Source organism: Diceros bicornis, chromosome 9 (assembly GCF_020826845.1).
Source record: "Diceros bicornis minor isolate mBicDic1 chromosome 9, mDicBic1.mat.cur, whole genome shotgun sequence".
NCBI lineage: Eukaryota > Metazoa > Chordata > Mammalia > Perissodactyla > Rhinocerotidae > Diceros > Diceros bicornis.
This window is the reverse complement of record NC_080748.1, coordinates 14049824-14070733: the sequence shown is the minus strand read 5'-3', so window position 1 is coordinate 14070733 and position 20910 is coordinate 14049824. Positions and strand designations below refer to the sequence as shown.

At 43.9% G+C, this 20910-nt stretch overlaps 1 protein-coding gene across 5 annotated transcripts in view; it reads right to left on the bottom strand.

Moving 5' to 3' along the window:
• B3GLCT (beta 3-glucosyltransferase) overlaps positions 1–20910 on the bottom strand; it is a 198115-nt gene that overhangs the window by 169007 nt on the left and 8198 nt on the right. For 4 of the 5 annotated variants that reach the window (XR_009221164.1, XR_009221163.1, XM_058547957.1 and 1 more), the window contains exons 2-3: positions 7367–7410; positions 1044–1083 (exon numbers count right to left, since the gene is read on the bottom strand). Coding sequence is in view for 3 of the 5 variants with exons in the window: in XM_058547957.1 (XP_058403940.1) it covers positions 1044–1083; positions 7367–7410 (84 nt within the window). In the remaining 2 variants the exon portion in view is untranslated. Of the gene's footprint in view, positions 1–1043; positions 1084–7366; positions 7411–19762; positions 19907–20910 lie in introns of those variants that run through there. The other variant, XM_058547959.1, reaches the window with a different exon arrangement.

The following is a 20910-nucleotide window of genomic DNA, read 5'->3' as shown; positions in this document are numbered from 1 at the left end:
GAAAATCTCCACGTGGGGAGTGGCTGAGCCATACGGTGTGTCGTAATATACAGAAAAAAAAGCAAGGAACCAATGTGGCTCCTTAAATACAGCTGCTCTCAGAGCCTGAAGACTCCAACCCATGACCCTACGGTCCCCAGCACACGCCATCCTCCCCCTACCACCCGATGGGGGCTCTCCCTGCCTTCTAGACTCCTCAGAATCCAGGCCCAGGAAAGGAAGGCCTAGAAAGGAAAGTCTGCCTTTCCCCTCCTGTCCAAGGCCCACCTTCCAGGTCTCCAGGGCCTACCTGGGATGACTGATGCTGACAAGGTTCACACCTATTGGGAAGAGATCCAACACACAGAGGTACGGCCTTACCCTCCCATCAACACACTGCAGCATATTTCCCATGGAATACAAAAAAAGACTAACTCACGGTCACTTCCCTGAAGATGCTTACAATAGTATACTGGAGGGAGAAAGATGTGTTTAAAAGAGTGTGCAAATAAGGGTGTATACGGGCTGTGACAGAAGTATGGTGTGTCTGCAAGAAGCAAGGAGCCGCTTCCACACCAGAGTTCTCGGGTCAAGTTTGAGGGAAGACGTGATTGGTAAGCTGACCTGAAGGGAAAGTGGTGTCTGAGGGTCAACAAGTGGGAAACCTGGCTCCAGGCCAAGGAGAGCATGAGCAAAGTTCCTTGTCTCCCACTAAGTGTGAGCCCCTAATAACAGAGACTATGTCTTATTCATCTCTGTAGCCCCCACAGTGCCCACCTGGCACAGTAATCAGTCCTTATTGGTAACTCAATAAATTATGGCCAAGGGAATGAAATCCAACAAATTAGCTGTTACTCCCAATCGCATGCCAATAACGTCAATCTGAAAAGTGTTCTCCTCAGGTCTTCATGAGGGTAAACACTGGCCTGGGCCAAACACAGAGTATTTGGACAACAATATTTACCCCATGAATAAAATCAGAAAGAAAAATCACTTCACTGAAATAAAATTTACAAGAAATACACCTGGGTACATACTCAAGTTAAAAAAAAATCATTACTTACCTATGTCATTTTTCCTTGATATACCACTTTTCTCCAAATTCTGTATTTTAAATAAAAGAGAAAAAAATAAATCTCATCACCATAACGAAGTAGCAAGACACCAAATAAATATGCATAGTACATAGTAACACTTTGGGGGAAGACACTGAAGATGAGAGCTTGGAAATGCTTCCCTAAAGAAAGAGACCAAAACCTAAGGGGAAAAAAGCAGCAATGATGTACTTCTGTGTCGTGACAGAAGCTTCCTATGGGGCTGTCCCTTTCTTATGTGACCTTGGGCAAATCACCTCATTGAACTGAGGTTCTTTCCTCCTGTATAAAATGGAGCTAACACTTAACTGGTTCATAATGTTCTCGTGAGGGTTAATTTAAAAACCTTGTATACTCTAAAGTGTGACAAACATATCAGAGACAGTATCAGTTCTAGTAGTGCGTTCCTCTTGAAGATGAGCTCCACTAATTACTGTATTTACAATCTTGTGAGCTCAGACATACCGCCATCAAGAATGTTACCACAGTGTTCTCTCCCACCTGAGAAGCAGCACTGGAGGCCGAAACAGGACCCCAGAGGTGGTCAGCCCGAGGTTCACGAGAATTCATGAGCACACAAGGGGCATCTTAGAGGTGCAGAGCTCCAGACTCAGTAAATCAGGGGAGGAGCTCTTAAAAAATTTCTCTGATTGGGGCCAGCCCAGTGGCGCAAGCAGTTAAGTGCACGCGCTCCGCGGTGGCAGCCTGGGGTTCGCTGGTTCAGATCCTGGGCGCACACCGACACACCACTTGGCAAGCCATGCTGTGGTGGCGTCCCATATAAAGTGGAGGAAGGTGGGCAAGGTGGGATGTTAGCCCAGGGCCAGTCTTCCTCAGCAAAAAAAAGAAAAAAAAAAAAAAGAGGAGGATTGGCAGATGTTAGCACAGGGCTGATCTTCCTCTCACACACACACACACACACACACACACACACACACACACACACACATACACACAAAATTTCTCTGACAAAGTGCAAAGTGTCAGCAGCTAAACCTGCCATTTTCATTGTCCTCTCCAGCAGACAAGGAAGGAATTTTCTCTTTACTTGCCCTTTTCCACTTTCAAGTGTCATATGCTACATTATGACACTTGGACAGTGGCAAATATCCTTCCATTTTCTTCAGAGACTGCAACAAGAAATGCAGTTGTGAGCCCTTACCAACAAAACCGGGAACAGTTTAAAAGCCAAGATACAGCCACACAGAGATATATCCTCTTAGAATGCCAAAGGGACCATGACAACAGACAGGGAGGAGAGAGAGCAACACACAGGGGAGTGTCTACCTTTGGTAGCATTTTCTGAATTATCCTCGTCTCAAGAATAGAAATATTATTGAGTCAAGAAGAACCCCACAGTTATGTACTGATTGTTACACCTCGGCATCAAATGACTCTTAATCCTGACAAAACACGTACTTTTTGGAAGAGCCCACTAAAACAGACTAGAAATGTCAAGCCACTCCTCTAAATGTGCTGGACGAAAGCCAGCTTATTGTCACAAGTTAGTGTGTGTGGATCACTGCACCTTCCATACTCTAAATGCCAATCTTGGCCAGGAGAACAGCCTGCTCTCGGGGAAGGAGTGCTGCCCTTGGATCCAGAGGTGCCGCCTGGTTTCCACTGTTAACCTGCAGCCCGCCCCTTGGCCGAGCTGCCTTCTCCTTGCCAGGCCACAGCTTTGGCTGCCAGATGAGGATCATGGAAAATTAGAAATTTTAGATCTAGGGGCTAGCCCAGTGGCGTAGTGGTTAAGTTCAGTGTGCTCAGCTCAGCAGCACAGGGTTCACATGTTTGGATCCCGGGGGGCGGGGGGGCCTACACCACTCATCAAACCATGCTGTGGTGGTGACCCACATACAAAATAGAGTAAGACTGGCACAGATGTTAGCTCAGGGCCAATCTTCCTCACCAAAAAAATAACAAAAATAATTAAAAAATAAAAAAGTGTTTCTTTAAAAAAAAACAAATTTTAGATCTAAAAATAGCATTGGACTGGATAAAGAAAATGTGGTATATAAAAACAATGAAATATTATTGAACCTCAAAAATGAAGGAAATTCTGACACATGCTACAACATGAATAAACCTTGAGGCATTAGCTAAGTAAAATAAGCCAGTCACAAAAAAAAAAGGATGCTGTATGATTCCACTTGTAAGAGGTACTTAAGAGTAGTGAAATTCACAGAAACAGAAAGTAGAATGCAGGTTGCCAGGCGCTGGGGGAACAGGGAGAATGGGGAGTTGTTTAATGAGGACAGAGTTTTACTTTTGCGAGATGAAGAGAGTTCTGGAGATTGCTTGCACAACAATATGAATATACTTAACACTACTGAACTGTATACTTAAAATGGTTAAGATGGTAAATTTTATGTTATATGTATTTTACCACAATTTAAAAAAAAAAAACAGCATTAGAGATGATCCAATCCAACACTCCCCTTTCACAAAGGAGACAACAGAGACTCAGAAAAAGCTCAGGGATTTGCCCAATATCCAAGTCATTCTAGCCACAGAACCAGGATTAAAATCTAGGTCTTCTGATTTCTTTCCAATGTTCTTTTCTTACACTCCCATGATAACGCATGCCCAGTCTTCTTCCAAAGGCATTCTTCAGAAAATGGGCACCATTAGACCTAAACATATTTTGAGAGTAAGCTAAAAGTAATACCTACAACAAAAGTCACCTTGATCAATAAGCTGAAAGATAAAAAATATCCTGAAGTCAGTGTTTCCAGACTGAGCAACTTAAACAAGCTGGAATAGCAATGGAACTTTCCAACAGCTATCTTTGTGAAACCAAGGAAAATCAACCAAAATTATACATCTTTCTATTTGTTATTAAGCACTGCAGCTCCAACTGGCTTACACAATAGCTAGGAAATGATTAGCCATTTCAAATGGCTCAATTTGTAAACTGTAAAAATAAAATATGCAAGGAATGGTTGAATTAAGTGAACTGAAACGGAACCAAAATGGTCGAGTGATTTCCCCTTTGAGAAAGAAAATTAGACTAAATGAACAAATTGACAGAACATTTAAAATTCTGTCTCCAGCTTCCCTCACGAAAAGGCTTAGTTCTTCCTAAGAAGAAAGAAACACATGGTTTGTTCTATTATCTCTGCTGCCGCATGTTTCTTACACCGACTATCAATACCAATCAAAATGTGCTCACTGTCAAAGTTTTATAGTCAGCTGGATTCCTATTCCGATGGCAAAGAGATTTGTTCCTAATGCCCCACCCCACAGGCAGCTCCCACCCCAGCCAGCAAAAGACAAATCCAGGGCACCCTTCTGTACAGGTTTATTGATTAAGGCACGATAGATCTGAGTACGGGCACTCCATATAGGCAATGCTTAGTTTACAAATTCCTCATGACAAGAAGATAAAACATTCTCAAAAGAATAAGAAATCTTTAAGAAGAAAGAGAAGTAAAATGGCATCTTTTACCCAGTCACCAATACCCACCCACAGGGTTTTGAAGAAAGTGACACAAGCAGGGCCTGCTCCTCAGAGCACCTGGTTACAAGCCACTCCCGTGCTCTAATTCCACCCTCACCACCTACTAGCTCAGGCCCCAGTTTCCCATCTGAAACACAGGAATAATAGTTACAAGACGCCTGCACAGGGCTGCCGTGAGAGTTTAATTAGACAATATAATGCTGAGCATAGCGCCTGCCCAAAGCAAATGCTCCGTAATTGTTGGCTCCTACTCTTGTCATCATCACCTACTTCACGTGAAGTCAACTGCCCTCAAAACTGACAGAGGCAGTGAGGGCTACGGCTCCTCTTTTTATTTGATTTGCTTAGGTTCCTCCTGAAGGCTGCATAAGACACTTCCTGCTGTCATATCAGGCAGACATTTAAACAGGGCCTGGCACTGTTCTAAGTGGTGGACACACACATTTAATCTTCAAAACAGCTTTCTGAGACAGGTCCTATTCCCCATCTTACAGATGAGGAGGCTGAGGCACGGCAAGGATCAGCGAGTCTGCAGCAGGCAGTGGCGGAGAAGGCGTGTGAACCTCGGCAGTCTGGCTCCAGGGTCCAGCCCTAACCCTCTGCCATACAGGACACGGTATCACAGCCACCACAGGACGTAAGGCCGGGCAAAACTGCTGTGTGCAGACAGGTCCACGGCCATGGCCGAGGCAGCACCCCGGCTGGAGCACGAGCCTGGGTGGCAGGCTCCCCCCCAAGCCGGGGCAGGTCAGAATCCAGGGCAGTGCGGGACCAGGAGCCCAGCAGAGGAGCCAGGGCCCGGAGGTCCGGCTGTAGGCAGTACGTCGGGCGCTGGCAGCACTCAGGATTTTGATGTGAAGCCAAATCTGATGCCAACCAGTGAATCTGAACATCATTTGGGAAAGGCCCCCAGCCCTAAGAAGGGCTGGCCTGTATTCTAAAGAGAGCCCTGCCTGGGCGCCTGACTACAGCAAGCAGTGAGGTAAGGCGGGCGGGAGGTGGCTGCTTCTAAGCCGTAATGACAGGGCAGATCCTGATCATTTCTGCTGAGAGTGATAAACCAATGATAATCCCAAATTAGCGTGGTTTTGTTAAGAGCCTTAACTCCTATCTCTGGGTTCATCTACAGACTTGGGACGACCTTGGACAAATGGATTCTGTTCTATCTCCCAGTCGCAGGTATGGTCCATAGCAGGTATTTTATCACTGCTTCTCCTCATGGGATTAAGAGCTTTTTTGGCTTTGTGGCCTAAGCACAGATGGAGTTAATGACATTTTGCACGAAAAATGACACTAAGATATAGGACTCATCTTATCTTTATTTATATTTATGTATGTATTTAAAGCAAAGAATACATATAGTTCCTCAACTGAAAAGATTAGTTAAAACTTGTATTTGAAAGTATATGCTATAATTTCTAAATTCATTACACAAAATTTTAATTCCCTCTTAATAACCTTTAGGTAGCACTCAAATTCATGAAAAATGAGCCCCATTATTGCTAAACACACACATGTTATGATGCATGTGGCTGTGTAATATAAAACTACAGTGTGAAAAATTCAAGGATTTAGAAAATTTGGATTCTGACTTCACCTTTTAATAGTCACGTGACCTCGGTCAAATCATTTAACTTCTCTGAGGGTAAACTTTCTTTGCTAATCATGGGAATATCTGCTCTGCTTAGCAGTAACAGGATCGTTGAGAAGATCAAATTAAATGAAATGTCTGAAAATGCTTCATTACCCATAAAGGATCTCAAACCATAAGGAATTATTATTATCATTTCCCCTGTGTAGAAATCCCATAGTATAGTTAGAACAGATAATACTCTGTTGATAAAAGAAACATTCTGTTAAAAAATGCTTTTACACTAATTGTGAGGTAAAAATAGAGTCAACTGAGCCTTAATTTACATGACAAAAACATCTCATATTTTAAAAATATTGTTTCTTTCTCAGATGCTAAACTGATCTAGTGCAAAGCTCAAATGGTAAAATTTAGATGAGGTTCTTGAACGCAACCAACGATGAAAAAGAGGCAACTCTGAGGTCTGAATACGTGCTGTCCCCTCTCCATCGAGAGAAACCCGGGACTCAGTTTCTGGTTCTGACTGCACAAGGAGCCTGGCAGTCACCTCTGGGGTCTCTCAGCCAGTCCGTAGCACACCCACTCACACACAGTGCCACCTTCAAGGTGAGGGATACTCCAGCTCTTGCAACCCTGGAGACATAGCATATCATTCCTTCACAGACTGAGAAAATTAAGCCCAAGATTAAGATATGGTAAGAGTGGAGAAAATCATGGTATTCAAGCAAGACTTCTGAAATGTCTAACTCTATACTAAAACACCTTTTTTCTTTTTTTTTTTTTTTAAGATTTTTTTTTTTATTTATTTTTTTCCCCCAAAGCCCCAGCAGATAGTTGTATGTCATAGCTGCACATCCCTCTAGTTGCTGTATGTGGGACGCGGCCTCAGCATGGCCGGAGAAGCGGTGCGTCGGTGCACGCCCGGGATCCGAACCCGGGCCGCCAGCAGCGGAGCGCGCGCACTTAACCGCTAAGCCACCGGGCCAGCCCCATCTTTTTTCTTAAAATGAAATTTGAAACCTAGTAGATCTGCTTTAACTATTAAAGGATATTTTTTTAAGCAAGCTTATTTGTAGGTTGTGCTAGGGATGCAAAATCTATGACGACCAACATTTCATTAATTCATTAAAAAAAAAGTAATTTGATAACTATTGAAAGATAAAACATTACAGCTCCCATTAAAGAAAATGCAAATGAATCTCAGACAGGAAGAATAGACTCGATCGTTAGAATTAGTACCTTGGACTGCTTGACCTCTTTCTTCATATCTTCAGAAGCAAAAGCTGGAAAAAAAGGAAATATTTTCACATTAAAATTAGCAATTAAGATTCATTCTCACATTCAACAGTTTTGCTTAAATACTGTTGCTTGATACTTTAACAAGACATATTTTGCTCATTTCTAAAAACAGCTGCACTGCTGCAAACTAGTACCAGTGGCCGCCTTCATCTCCGGACCTAAAATTATTCATCAGCGCTAAGCTGACATGCCTAGGCTACCAAGCCACAGAAATCAGTCTGTGTATACCACTCCTGTCTACAGATAAAAACCACAAAGTAGATGCACACAGAATATAACTTCTTAGAAACCTTGATTCGGGTGCCTTCTTGAGCAAAGGGGAATTCCTGAGAATCCAGAGGGAAGAAGGACAAATTCCCACTGTCACAATCACCACCAGAGCCTGGTGGGCAACGGAGCTAAATCCAGAGCAAGCTTTCGGGTCTCAGGGGCTTCGAGGTTGGAAATGTGGTGCAGATACTGCTACCAGCACGCAGGAGAGAGTTAACAAAACCACGCCAGAGCCAGGGAGCCAGGAGGGGGAGAGGAATTAAAATCATTCCCCATTTAGAATGATTTAATGTTTTGAGTGGGAGCCCAAAAATAGACAAAGATATCCCTAGAGACACATCTAGGCTCTACATTAATAATAATAATAATAATAATAATATGACAGTAACCCTCTGAAAATACAAAGCAAAATGATAAACCAAAGTCAGGAAGGTTAACCAGACAAAAGATAATACTTAATTTTACAGTGCATTTCTCCTGAAGAGGTAAAAGGAAAGTGTTTCATACTTTGTTTTCTCCAATTAGCATTCCCAGGAGAAAATGGGCAATGCCACAGAGCGACAATGTACCGAACAGTGCACAGGCAAGTCCACAGAGCAATAATGTAGCACGAGGAGCACCGGTGGTAGGGCTCCCTGGGTAACAGAGAAGACCTACTCAGAAGCAGCAGACAACCGCGCCCATTCGGATACCTCTGATTCAAAGACATCCACTGCCTCAAATTCTCTCTCCATTAACATTTGCTCAGAGGAAATAATTGAAAACATATTCACACTAAGAAGCAAATACTAACATGGTTTAATCATTTCCATTTCAGAAGGACATTTCAGAAAGCAGGGTGAAATTGAAACGTAAGGCAAATGAACCTCTGTGTGTGGAACTGAGATAACGACAGGTATTACATGAGGCCTCCCTGAGACCACCTCACATAAACAGTAAATCCCCAACTCCACTCACTCCCCACCCCCTCACTCTGCTTTATTTTTCTCCAGAGCACTTACCACCATTGACGTAATATATATTTACTTGTTTATTGGTTGTCTTATGTATTAGTTTACTGTAAGCTCCATGAAGGCAAGAATGTGGTTTTATTTACTGTTTGCCCCTGACCCTAGACCACACCCAGCACACAAAAGAATGTCAACAAATATTTATCAAATAAATGAATGAATGAATGAATGAATGAATGCAAGTCCTCACGATGGCTCTGGGATCACATCACGTAAGGGCTGTCTACTCTCTACTCTAAGCAGCATCAACCTAGTAGATGAAGGAGTTTAGTGCCTCCCCCAACTTATTTTCACTAGGATCTGATCTACTTTCTCACTTTTACACACACACACACACACACACACACACGCACCAAAGCAAATGCAAAGCTCAAATCATTCATTAAGTTCTAAAAAGAAAGAAGAGATTTAACACCAAACACCATTTAAATTCTGCTTCTGGGTAGTCATGCCCCGAATAACGACATTTTGGTCAACAACGGACCACATATACTTAAGGGTATTATGCTAAGTGGTCCCATAAGATTAGTATCATACAGCCTAGGTGTGTGGTAAGCTGTACCATCTAGGTTTGCGTAAGTACATTCTATGATGTTCGCACATCAGAACAACCAAATATCCTAAGGACACATTTCTCAGAATGTATCCCGTTGTTAAGCAATGCATGACTGTACTTAATTTTTTGGTTTTGTTTTATTTTATTTACCTCCAAGCTAGTATGCACATTTAAACCCCTCAAGAAGATATCAAAAATAAATTAATAAACATCATACAGGTAAGTCACAACATGTTAACATTACTCTACAGAATTCCGGAAAATAGAACAACTTGCAGGATATAAAAACTGTGGTCAATCTAACAATAACTTTGATTCCAAACTCCATCGCCACCAATCCCATCAATTCCTAATTCCAAATACGGACAGTCAAAGCCCTCTGGGTTAGAATTTCCCCTTCTATCAAGAAAAATAACCTCAATTTCCCACGTTCAGTGACTCATCATCTAATACCCAGCATTTAGTCTTAGCTCACTTTTGTGCAAGGCCAGATGGCTATGTGGAAAAGAAGAGAACAACAGCACAAAAGCCCCCGGCCATTGAGAATGCAGATTCCACACTGAAGAAAAAGCGTCTTTATTTGGTATCAGTTCTGAAAATTACTAATGTATCAACTTTCATAAAAAAGCAGCTAATATTATTTGACAAATTGCTGTTTAAAGGAAGAATTACCTAGAAGGAAGATGTTGCCATTAAATCAATGGTGCTGGGAAAACTGGACAGCCACATGCAAAAGAATGAAAGTAGACCATTATCTTACACCATACACAAAAATTAACTCCAAATGGATTAAAGACTTGAATGTAAGACCTGAAACCACGAAACTTCTAGAAGAAAACATAGGCAGTATGCTCTTCAACATCGGTCTTAGCAGCATATTTTCAAGTACCAAGTCTGACCCAGCAAGGGAAACAATAGACAAAAAAAACAAATGGGACTAGATCAAACTAAAAAGCTTCTGCACAGCAAAGGAAACCATCAACAAAATGAAAAGATAATCTAACAACTGGGAGAAGATATTTGCAAACCATATATCTGATAAGGGGTTAATATCCAAAATATATAAAGAACTCATATATCTCCATAACAAAAAAACTAACAACCCAATTAAAAAATGGGCAAATGATCTGAACAGACATTTCTCCCAAGATACACAGATGACCAACAGGCACATGGAAAGATGTTCAACATCATTAGCTATCAGGGAAATGCAAATCAAAACTATAATGAGATATCACCTCACGCCGGTCAGAATGGCTATAATTAACAAGCCAGGAAGCAACAAGTGTTGGAGAGGATGTGGAGAGAAGAGAACTCTCATACACTGCTGGTGGGAGTGCAAACTGGTGCAGCCACTACAGAAAACAGTATGGAGATTTCTCAAAAATTAAGAATAGAACTACCATACAATCCAGCTATTCCACTGCTGGGTATTTATCCAAAGAACATGAAAACACAAACGCGTAAAAATACATGCACCCCTGTGTTCATTGCAGCGTTATGCACAATAGCCAAGACTTGCAAGCAACCTAGGTGTCCATCAAAGGACAAATGGATAAAGATGTGGTATATAAACACAATGGAATACTACTTTGCCATAACAAACGATGAAATCCAGCCATTTGTGACAACATGGATGGACCTTAAGGGTATTATGCTAAGCAAAATAAGTCAGAGAGAGAAAGTCAAACACTGTATGATCTCACTCATAAGTAGTGTTACCGAACCAGGTTCGTTTTGCCCGCCACCCAGAAAGCCAATCACTGAGACGACAAGATTGCAGAGAGAGAGGGTTTAATCACAAGGCAGCCACGTGAGGAAACGGGAGAATGTCTCTCAAATACGTGTTCCCAAAAATAGGGACTCAGGGATATCTATCTGGAAGGAGGCAAAGTGAAGGAGGCAAGGTGGTCTGAAATGTGGAGATAGATGATTGGAGGTGAGGAGAGGTAAGGTAATTGATGATCTGCGCAAGCATAGTCAGGCTTCATGCCTCTTCATGGGACACATGTTCATGAAATGGCGGTGTTGGCATGACCCGAGGGTGGAGGTTTTAGCCTCTTGACGTCAAAAGGTCACTTATCGGACATCTTCGAGGGCCCAGTTGATGAGTGGGTGGTCCCAACCGGCCTGAAGCGGACAAGGGATTCTAATTCCTGAAAAACAGCTCAAACACCCATTACCATGGTGACCCAGGCTTCAAGGAGATGTTATCTATAGGAATCTAGTGGGAGTCAAGATAGTATATTGCCTAAACAGCACAGTGAACAATGGGCAGGTAAACAGCTAAAAGCTATAGCCAGTAATTGCAAAAAGGAAAAAAACTTTAGTCTTTAGTCCCTAGCTACTTAATCATCAATGGCCAACTTTTTGCGAGTTTCAGTAGAAGATAAAAACAACAACAATCACATAGACACAGAGATTGGATTGGTGGTTACCAGAGGGGAAGGGAGGAGGGAGGAGGGAGGAGGGAGAAAGGGATGATTAGGCACACATGTGTGGTAATGGACTATAACTAGTCTTTGCGTGGTGAACATGATGTAATCTATACAAAAATCGAAATACAATCATGTACACCTGAAATTTACCTAATGTTATAAACCACTGTTACTGCAATAAAAAATAAATAAAATCAAGTGAATCCTACAAATCCTGCTGGTCATAATCAAGACAGCATATCTTTACTCAGACAAGGCTTAATTGAGGTAAGGGTAAACTAGATTTTAGTTCCCTCCAAAACACACAGGACTAGAGTTAAAATATCTTCAAAAAAAAAAAAGCTGTCATTTCTCCCCATCACTCTGCTGGGAAATTAAGAACAACTTTTTCCCATGATAGAAATAAATTATATAATATTTAAAGCAATAACATAAAAAATGCATCAGAGTTACTTTCAGGCATAAGAGCAAATCACATGGCAAGATAATCCCCCTTAGACGAATATTAAAAAATATATACTCGGTTTTATCTTTATATTTCCATAATCGAAATAAAACGAAATCAAGTAACCAGACGCATTTTGAAGGCAGAGAATATGCTATACTACTAACAAATCCAATCTTAAAATAATGAATCATTTACAGAATTCCTACCAATGAAATCCCAGCTTTTACAGTTCGAGGAAATGAAGCAATGGTGCAAATAGAGAGGAAAAGTGAGAAAATTAGCAAATAAGGTAAGAAATTACCTGTCACCTTCAACAACCCTCACAAGAGCACACAGTAGAAGTTTAACACCATAAGCCTGGGGGAAGAGAGAGTGGGAAGAAGGGAGGAGGAAGGGAAAACGCCCCCACCCCTCCAAAGGGAGCAGCCACCTGAGGCTCAATGTTTGCTGTTTGGCTTCATACTAATTTCCAGATTCAGTGGGGAAAAAAATATTCTTGAAAGCTTGGCCTTAATGTGCAGTTAGAGAAATACTCCAAGGTAAATCATGCTCTTATATGCCAAACTGCTGTTTAAAAGTAATTTTCCCTTTTCTATTTTCAACATGAATTCCTGTGAATTGCTACAGGGAACTATATTTAAAGTGCAAATCAGGGCAGCAATAGAAATAAGACCTTTTTCATGATAACTTTAAATAATTCAAGCCAACTAATGTGTTAGCACACCTATCCTGAGAGATAAATCAAGATTTTACTACTAACCCAGGACTAAGATTTATAGGCTAGCCTAAGCCCTAGAGTGCAAGGAAACTGGAGAGGAATTAATTGCAACACTAATCAACTACCTTTTCTCATTTCTGTGAGGGAGCAAGGGACCCCACGCCCATGCAGGAAAGACAATTGTACCTCCTAACTACTAACTCTGTTTTTTCGTCCTCCAAAACCCTCCCACTAACATCTATCATAGAAATCAAATTAAATACAAAAAAAGACAAAAACCACCATGACACTCAATAACCCCACCTCAGAGCGGTGCTGCAGGATTAGGTGAGATAATGCACAAAGCGTTTAGTGGGGGCTCAGCATACATTAACAGCTAAGCAGACAGTTGCTATAATGCTGCTGGTGGCGAAAGTGATCACTGCCAGTCTGGGCAGGGTTTAGGTGATCGTGTGCCCTACACACGAGCCAGGAAGCAGAGAAGAAAACCTCGTGCCCCTGACCCCGCCATCCAGGACCAAGCTCACAGCACACCCCTGGAAGCTTGCAGCTGGACCCCCACACCCCACCCCCCGCACGGCTCAGGGTCTCACCCTGGCACTGCACCACTTTTCCTTCTGACACACTGTGGGAGGGAGCCTTTGTGGCTTCACTTTCTTTCCTGTGACCTACTTACAAAATGGTTCACCCAGCACAGCTCCGCCCCGAGTGGCTCTGCTCCTTGGAGCTTTCCAGGTTTAATTCTGTCCTCCAGAGGGGGCCTTAAGCTCCAGGATGCACAGCCGACAGCCAATTTACTTGTTTCCAATAACCTGCTTTGAAGATAATCCATGGCAGCCACAGGAAGAGAAACAAACGCACCCAGCCCGGGGACAGGGGGCAGAACCTGCCTTCCCTTCGTCCTCCTCAGACAAATCCACTGTCCTGGAGTTGTGGACACGGTGGGTAGCAGCTCCATCCACTGTGGGGCACCACTGCTCAAATACAGGGTGAGGGACCTGTCACTCCACATGGGCTGAGGACAGAACCAGCCCAGGCAGTGGCTGAGGATCAAACGGTGTAGCATGGGTAACGTGCCTAGAACACCGCCTGGCACGTGATAAGTGCTTTGGGTGTTAGCAGCTATTGTCATTATGAGTATTAATTTATATTTTCATTTGTTCAGCAGAAAGTCACGTGTACATGTATATCATGTGCCGTGCATCATGCCAGGAGCTGGGAAGAAGATGAATAAGCAGCTCTCAAGGAGCTTACCCACAGTCAACCAAGCATAGCAGTGCGCCCCGATGGCAGTCGCTCTCACGGCAATCAGTTGCTAAGGGAGCACCTGAAGGTGCAGAGAGAGGACATCTCACCCAGGCAGGGCAGCAGAGGGACAGGGGGGCTTCCAGAGAGGGAAGTGCTGCTTGGAGCAAGCTCAACACAGTGCTTGAAGAAGTCAATTCCAGGCAGCAGAGGCTTCAAGTACAAAAGCAAGGAGGCCTGGAAACAGGCTTCTGCCCACAAAGCACAGTAAATTCAGTCCAGTGTGCCAGGGGCATGGACGCCTGAGGGGAGGGGGGTGGCTGGGGCTGGAGATGAGGCTGGAGATGGCCGGGGCCATATCACGAAAGGGGTTAATGTTAGGGAGTCTGGTTTTATTCTGAGTGCTGTGAAAAGCTTTCTGAGGTATTTAACAAGGTGAGTGCCATGTTGAAATGTGTGCCTTAGACAGGTCTCTAGAGGTAGTGTGTGGGGCGGGCTGTTGTTAGCGCCATCAAGTCAATTCCAACTCCTAGCTACCCTGCATACAGCAGAGCAGAGCCCTGCCCAGTCTGCTTGCACCATCCTCTCACCTTCCACTGTATCAGACAGTGCTCCGCTGCTACTCTCAGGGTTTTCGTAGCCAATTTTTTCGGAAGGGGGCAGCCAGGTCCCTCTTCCTAGTCTGTCTTAGTCTGGAAGCTCTGCTGAAACCTGTCCACCCTGGGTGACCTGCTGGTATTTGAAATTCTGGTGGCGTCGTTTTCAGCATCACAGCCACACACAGCTGCCACCGTATGACAACTGACAGACAAGTGGTGTGGTTCCCTGACCCAGAAACGAACAAATGTTGTCCTAAATGGACAACCCTAAGGTCAGGGAACGCCTTTGCCTGTTTCCATGGGTTCTACAACACTCACAATGACTCAGCCAGTTGAAAGAAGTAATGAGAGAACAGAGCTGGCCTCCCACACAACTATGGCAGTAAGCACACGGACACTACATTCGTGCTCTTCTGAGCCCACTACCTACCCAAACTTGTTCTTGCCCCATCTGAAACACATCTCCTGCTTTATCACAGAACTCAGTGGGAAAATGGAGTCTGGAATACAGATTTTTCTTCACTTGACAACAAAGTTTGCCAGAACCAATATATTCTATGTGCCAGAAGGTAAACATACTTATAAGGAAGGGCAGTAAATGGGAAAGAAAAAGAAATAGGAAATAACCATATATTTCAGGAAGAAAAAGATCATTTGCTTCTTCGATTCACATCTCATTGAAACAAATCGTATGAAAACACAAATCTCACTCAGGATATGAAAACAAGAAAATTCTAACTCAAACAGAGCGTTGGGGAGAGATTCAAAACACCATCCTCATAAGCATGTTCTATAGGCTGCGTCACAGGTAAGGCTCACACACCTACTCCAGAACACACTGAAGAGGTCCAGAAGAGCAAATACTCAAACACAGGGAATCAGCCCTTTGTACAAGTCCCTTATGTTGCAAGAGTATGATTGAATTGAGTATTATTAACTGTCAGGCTAACTTTTTAAAATACCATTTATGCCTAACTTTTGGGTATCTTATTTTTGTAATACAAAGGGTGGGTTTTAAAAGCACCCCTGTCAGTACCATTGAATCCATGGCATCCACGATCAGAGACATTCTAACACCTTTAGGAACTTACTTATCTATTGTCCAAAAACCTCTGTCCTCACAACCCATGGCTCTAGTTTTTGAGACTCATGCTGCACACACGACAGTCCCTCCAGTAGCATTTGAAAATCTGCCAAACAGTGCTGGAACCAGAGAAAGACTTCTTAGTTTGAATTCTGGGGTTTCTGGTTCCTTTCCCAAGTAGACAAAACACCTGACTGCTGAGTATGAGGCCTCAGTTCCACACATTGCTCTCTCCAAAACAGCTCCTTATTTCATTTTAAAGACACAGCAACCAGCAATCATCTTCACATTCTACAGACGTGCATGAAAATCATCCGGCCACAATTCCAGCTTATACCTGGGCCTAGGGTGGCCCAGGCAGGGTTCCCACACCATCACGCACATACAACTCACCTGGGGCCTGGTTAAAAATGCAGATCCACAGGCCTCGTGTCCCATTTTTTTGAATCAGAAAAATCTGGAGCTGGAACCCAGGAATCTGCATTTTAACAAACGGGCCTCTTGAAGACACTGAGGTATTCCCCTGTGTGCTAAAGTCTACACACGCTAGGCTGGACAGCCAGACAGGCACTCAAGGCAAATGAACAGAGCTATTTTCACCACAAGCCTTGGCCATTTACCTTCTTGACTTCATTCATCTCATAAACAAGGAAGAAGCTCCTGCGCCTCCACCCTCAAGGAGCTGGAGAAGATAAATTCAACAAGACGTGTGAAGAGCCTTGAGCTTCTCACGGGAAGCAATGATGTAAACTGAAACACATCACCTTTTCAGATCATAAAATATTCTTTTAGGAGTAAAAATAAGTCATACTCCTAGGAGAAAACGACATTGCTATACTTGAGATACATTCAAATCTTATTTGATGATATTTTTACTCTTTTTTTTTTTGTCTAAATCTGCAGCTTTACACCATACAAATAAAGACTGTTTTCTTCCCCAACTCCGACCAAATCTTTGGTACACACACATTTTGAGTAAAAGCTTAAATGAATTTATCTTGTCAATCAAGGCTCTCTCTGAAAAAAGAAAAAAATATCTACTCAAGTTGCCCCCCAATCTCTCTCCTCTGAGCTCCAGACCCGCAGATCTAACTGCCCACCTGACATGGTACCCAAACATCTCCCATGCACCCCAAAGTCAACCTGTCCAAACTTAACTCATCATCCTCACCTCCTCCTAAAATTAAATTTTAGAAAAATGTCTCGGTACTTAATGCTACAGATTTATACACTTAAAAATGGTTAAAATGATAAATTTTATGTTATATATATTTAACCACAATAAAAATGTTTTGTTTAAATCTAATCCTTCTCCACTAGTGCCTGTATCAGTAACCAGCACCACTATCTGCCCACAGCTCAGCACAGAAACCGATGACTCATCCTTGACCTCCCTTTCTCTCAGCCCACTGTACCAATCAACCACTGCATCCTAGAGATTCTTAATCATCTCTCTGGAGGTTGACTCTAGCAGCCTCCTCACTGGTCTCCCTGTTCTACAGGACAACCAGAGTGAGCTTCTTAAAATGGAAGTCAAGTCACGCCACTCTCCTACTACAGCCTTCAACAGCTTCCAACTGCTCTATGGACAAAGTTCAGTCCCTCTCTCAGTCTCTCCAATCTGGTCCTTTCTCCACTCCATTCCTCTAGCACCAAGTCCCCGGGTCCTCTGCCTTCCTCCCGTCCTCCCACCCCCACATCCCTGAGGATGCTCCCTTCCTCCCTCTGCTTAACTGATTTCTGCTTCCCCTTCAGGTCTGAGCACTGATGTCCCTTCCTCCAGGAAGCCTGCCTTGAGCCCCTACTCCAAGGTGGCTCAACCCAGCACTATATTGACACTCTGGACCACATAACTGATTCAGGGATGGGGAGGGTTGTCCTATACGTTGTAGGATGTTCAGCCGCACCCCTAACTCTAGATGCCAGTAGCACTCCCCGCCAAACCACCCCGTGACAACCAAAATGTCTCTAGACATCAACAAATGCTCCCCGGGGAGCAAGATGGCCCCCTGTTGAGAACCACCGCTCCAGACTCCAGGCTGAAGCCACACCTCTCCCTGCACCGAGTTCTCACAGCACTGAGCACAGTGCAATTAGTTTCTGGTGTAGTTCTGGTTTAATGCCACCTTCCCTTCAACACTGCAAGCTACACGAGGGTAGAGATGGACCAGATCTGCCTTCCTCCTGCAATATCCTCAGTGCTTGACAGAGAGCAGATACTCAACACTTTTTGAATAAATGAAAGAACTCTGAGTACAGTTTTCCCTTTTAATACTATTTTTAAATTGTTAACATTTCCTAGTAGTTCAAATCAGCACCTACACTGAATTGGGTTTCTTTGGGAGTAGCTTAGTGACTATAACTCTGAAATATGGTATTAAAGGTGATTCTCAATCAATAATAGGTATGATGAACTCCTGACACTCAACCATAATTTTTCCTTTATATTGGGAACGATGGAATTACATTCCCATATATTATTCTTAAGCAAGAATCTATGCAACACCAAAGATGGATTACACATAATGCTACAAGGAGGAAAAACATATAACATTTGCAAACTTCCCATAAGCAACCCCCTTGTGCCTAGAAATTATGCTTGCTTTATAATGTTTCTAATGAAATGCAAAAAACCTGACCCTTAGTGCCCCAAAGGAGGTCAGTTATTAGGACTGGCTCAAGTATGGGGCCCACAACGGCTCCCTCAGAGGAAGTCAACAAAAGGGTTGGGACATCTCCTCCCCACCCCCACCCCATCTGAAACAGATGCACTTCCCCCCTCCCAAAGAGCTTGACTACTGGCTACAAGCAAACTCCCTTGGGTCAAGTCTATGACCAAGGAGTCCACTCCAACTTGGGGGTCCTGGACTACCTGGATGACAAAGAATCCATGCAGATGGTTAAAATCTATGCCAATAACAGCTGAGTACCACTTAAGTAATAAAAGGAGGGTTTAACAAGCAAAAATAAAAAAACACAAAACAACTTGGAGTCAGGCCTAACTCTTGGTGTCCTAAAATGTCTGACTCACTTCAATGAAAAGAAGCTAAGCAAGACCTGCCTCAGAAGCAAAAATTATCTCTAATTTTGGCAGGTACTAACAAATACAATCTTGACTCATACAGAGTAGAAACAAGGATAAGAAAGATAAAAGTTAATATCTATTATTTTACCATTGGTTCAAATAAGCATTTTGTATCTCATGCAACACAAGTCTGGAAATAGTGGATCCAGGGCTAACATGGTGCTCCACATCCATCTAGTACCCAAGTGGCGCTAGCCTTTCTGCTCTCCCATCCTTACTACTGGCTTCCATCTTCAAGGTCAACTCATGGTCACAAGATGGCCGCTATGGCTCCAGCCATCAGATTCACATAATAGTATTAGGGGGGAGCATGGGACAACGGCAGAAAAGGCCTGCATCCCAGCTGGGTCAGCCAGCTTTAATAAGATTTACCAAGAGAAGTCAAGATGGCGGCGTAGGTAGACTCTGAACTCACCTCCTCCCGCAGACACAGCCAATTTACAACTACTCATGGAAAAAGCACCCCTTAGACAGAACTGGAAACTGGATAAGAGGAACTCCCGCAGCAAAGGACGATCCTAACTGAGGTGGAAGAGGCAGAAACTCCCTTCTGGAGAGGAAAAATGCCGCCTTCACAAGCCACCAGCTTCACGGCCGCCCGGGAGCAGCCCAAAGGTACACAGCCTCGCTGGAGGAGCGGCACCCTGAGCTGGGGAGAGCCCCCGCTGTGGGCATTCTGTGGACCCAGCACAATCGAGACGAGTGGCATAACATCTGACTTTGCCTGCTACTAAAACATTGGGGAGTACCCCCAGAAAAGCTGGTTCACAAAGAAATTAAAACCAGCTCTTAAAGGGCCCACACACAAACTCACCCATTTCAGAAAGCAACCTAAAATCACTAGAAAGAAAGGTGCACAGTGCTTTGGTGAAAAGAGACTCACCTGATAGGCCCTGAGTGCATCTCAGTGAGAGGTGAGACCTCTCCAGGGACTGGGACATTGGCGGCGGCCATTGTTGTGGCCTGGTGTGGGCATGCTGACACAGACGCCATTGGAGTTCTCCCTGGGGCCTGCTAGGCCAGGGTCTGCCCCACCCACTAGAGCACCGATTTAATCCAGCTCAGCCAGAGCAGGCAGCCCACCCTAGAGACTGGCCCCACCCAACAACAAGCCCTCAAGCAACTTGTGGGCCTGCATAGCTTGGTGACTGGATTCTCTGCAGCCTGGCAACTGAGCCCACTTCAGTGGGGCAGGGCGTGCACAAGGAACGGGTGGAGAGTGTGGGGCGGTGGTGGAGTGTGTGGGGCTCCCACCGTGGGGAGACTGGGTCCACTTAAGGAGGTTGGGGTGTGCACACGGGGCAGGACTGTGTTGACTGTGTGTGTGGACGTGTGAGTGGCAGGGCTTGTCAGCTGCAGAAGACTTGTGCTTCTCAAAGACCCACATAGGGGGTTTGCCCCACCTTCCAAAGCCTGAAACAATTGGTTGCTCCCGTGCCTGAGGCCAGCCCCACCCAGCTGCAATCCTCAGAGAGCTGACAAGAAACCTAAAGGCTGGACAATTATAGCAATTGTAAGCCCCTGAGCCTAACAACCTGCCATGCTGGGAGCCTACTCACTTACAAGAAATACTGCAACACAAATGTGGTATTAGAACTTGCAGCCAACTGTGCTGGGGCTCCAACCACCTGATAAAGAGACTAAAGGGCCCACAACAACTACAAGCAGCTGAGCATTACAACAGCTGGCCAGGAGCATAACTCGGCCTCCCTGGGCGCCTACAGGGAGAGCAAACAGGCCACAACAGAAGGACACACGTAGCCCACATAGGGGTCACCCCTGGAACATTGAGAACTGAGGAAAGCAAACTGAAGGCCTCTTAAGGCATCACTTATATAAGGTCACCTATCCAAGAGCAAGAGACGTAGCTGACCTACCTAATATGTAGACACAAGCACAGGGAAAGAGGGAAAATGAGGAGGCAAAGGAATACATTCCAAGTAAGGGAAGAGGACAAAACTCCAGAAAAGGAACTAAGTGAAACAGAAATGAGCAACCTACCTGACAGAGAGTTCAAACAAAGAGTGTTAA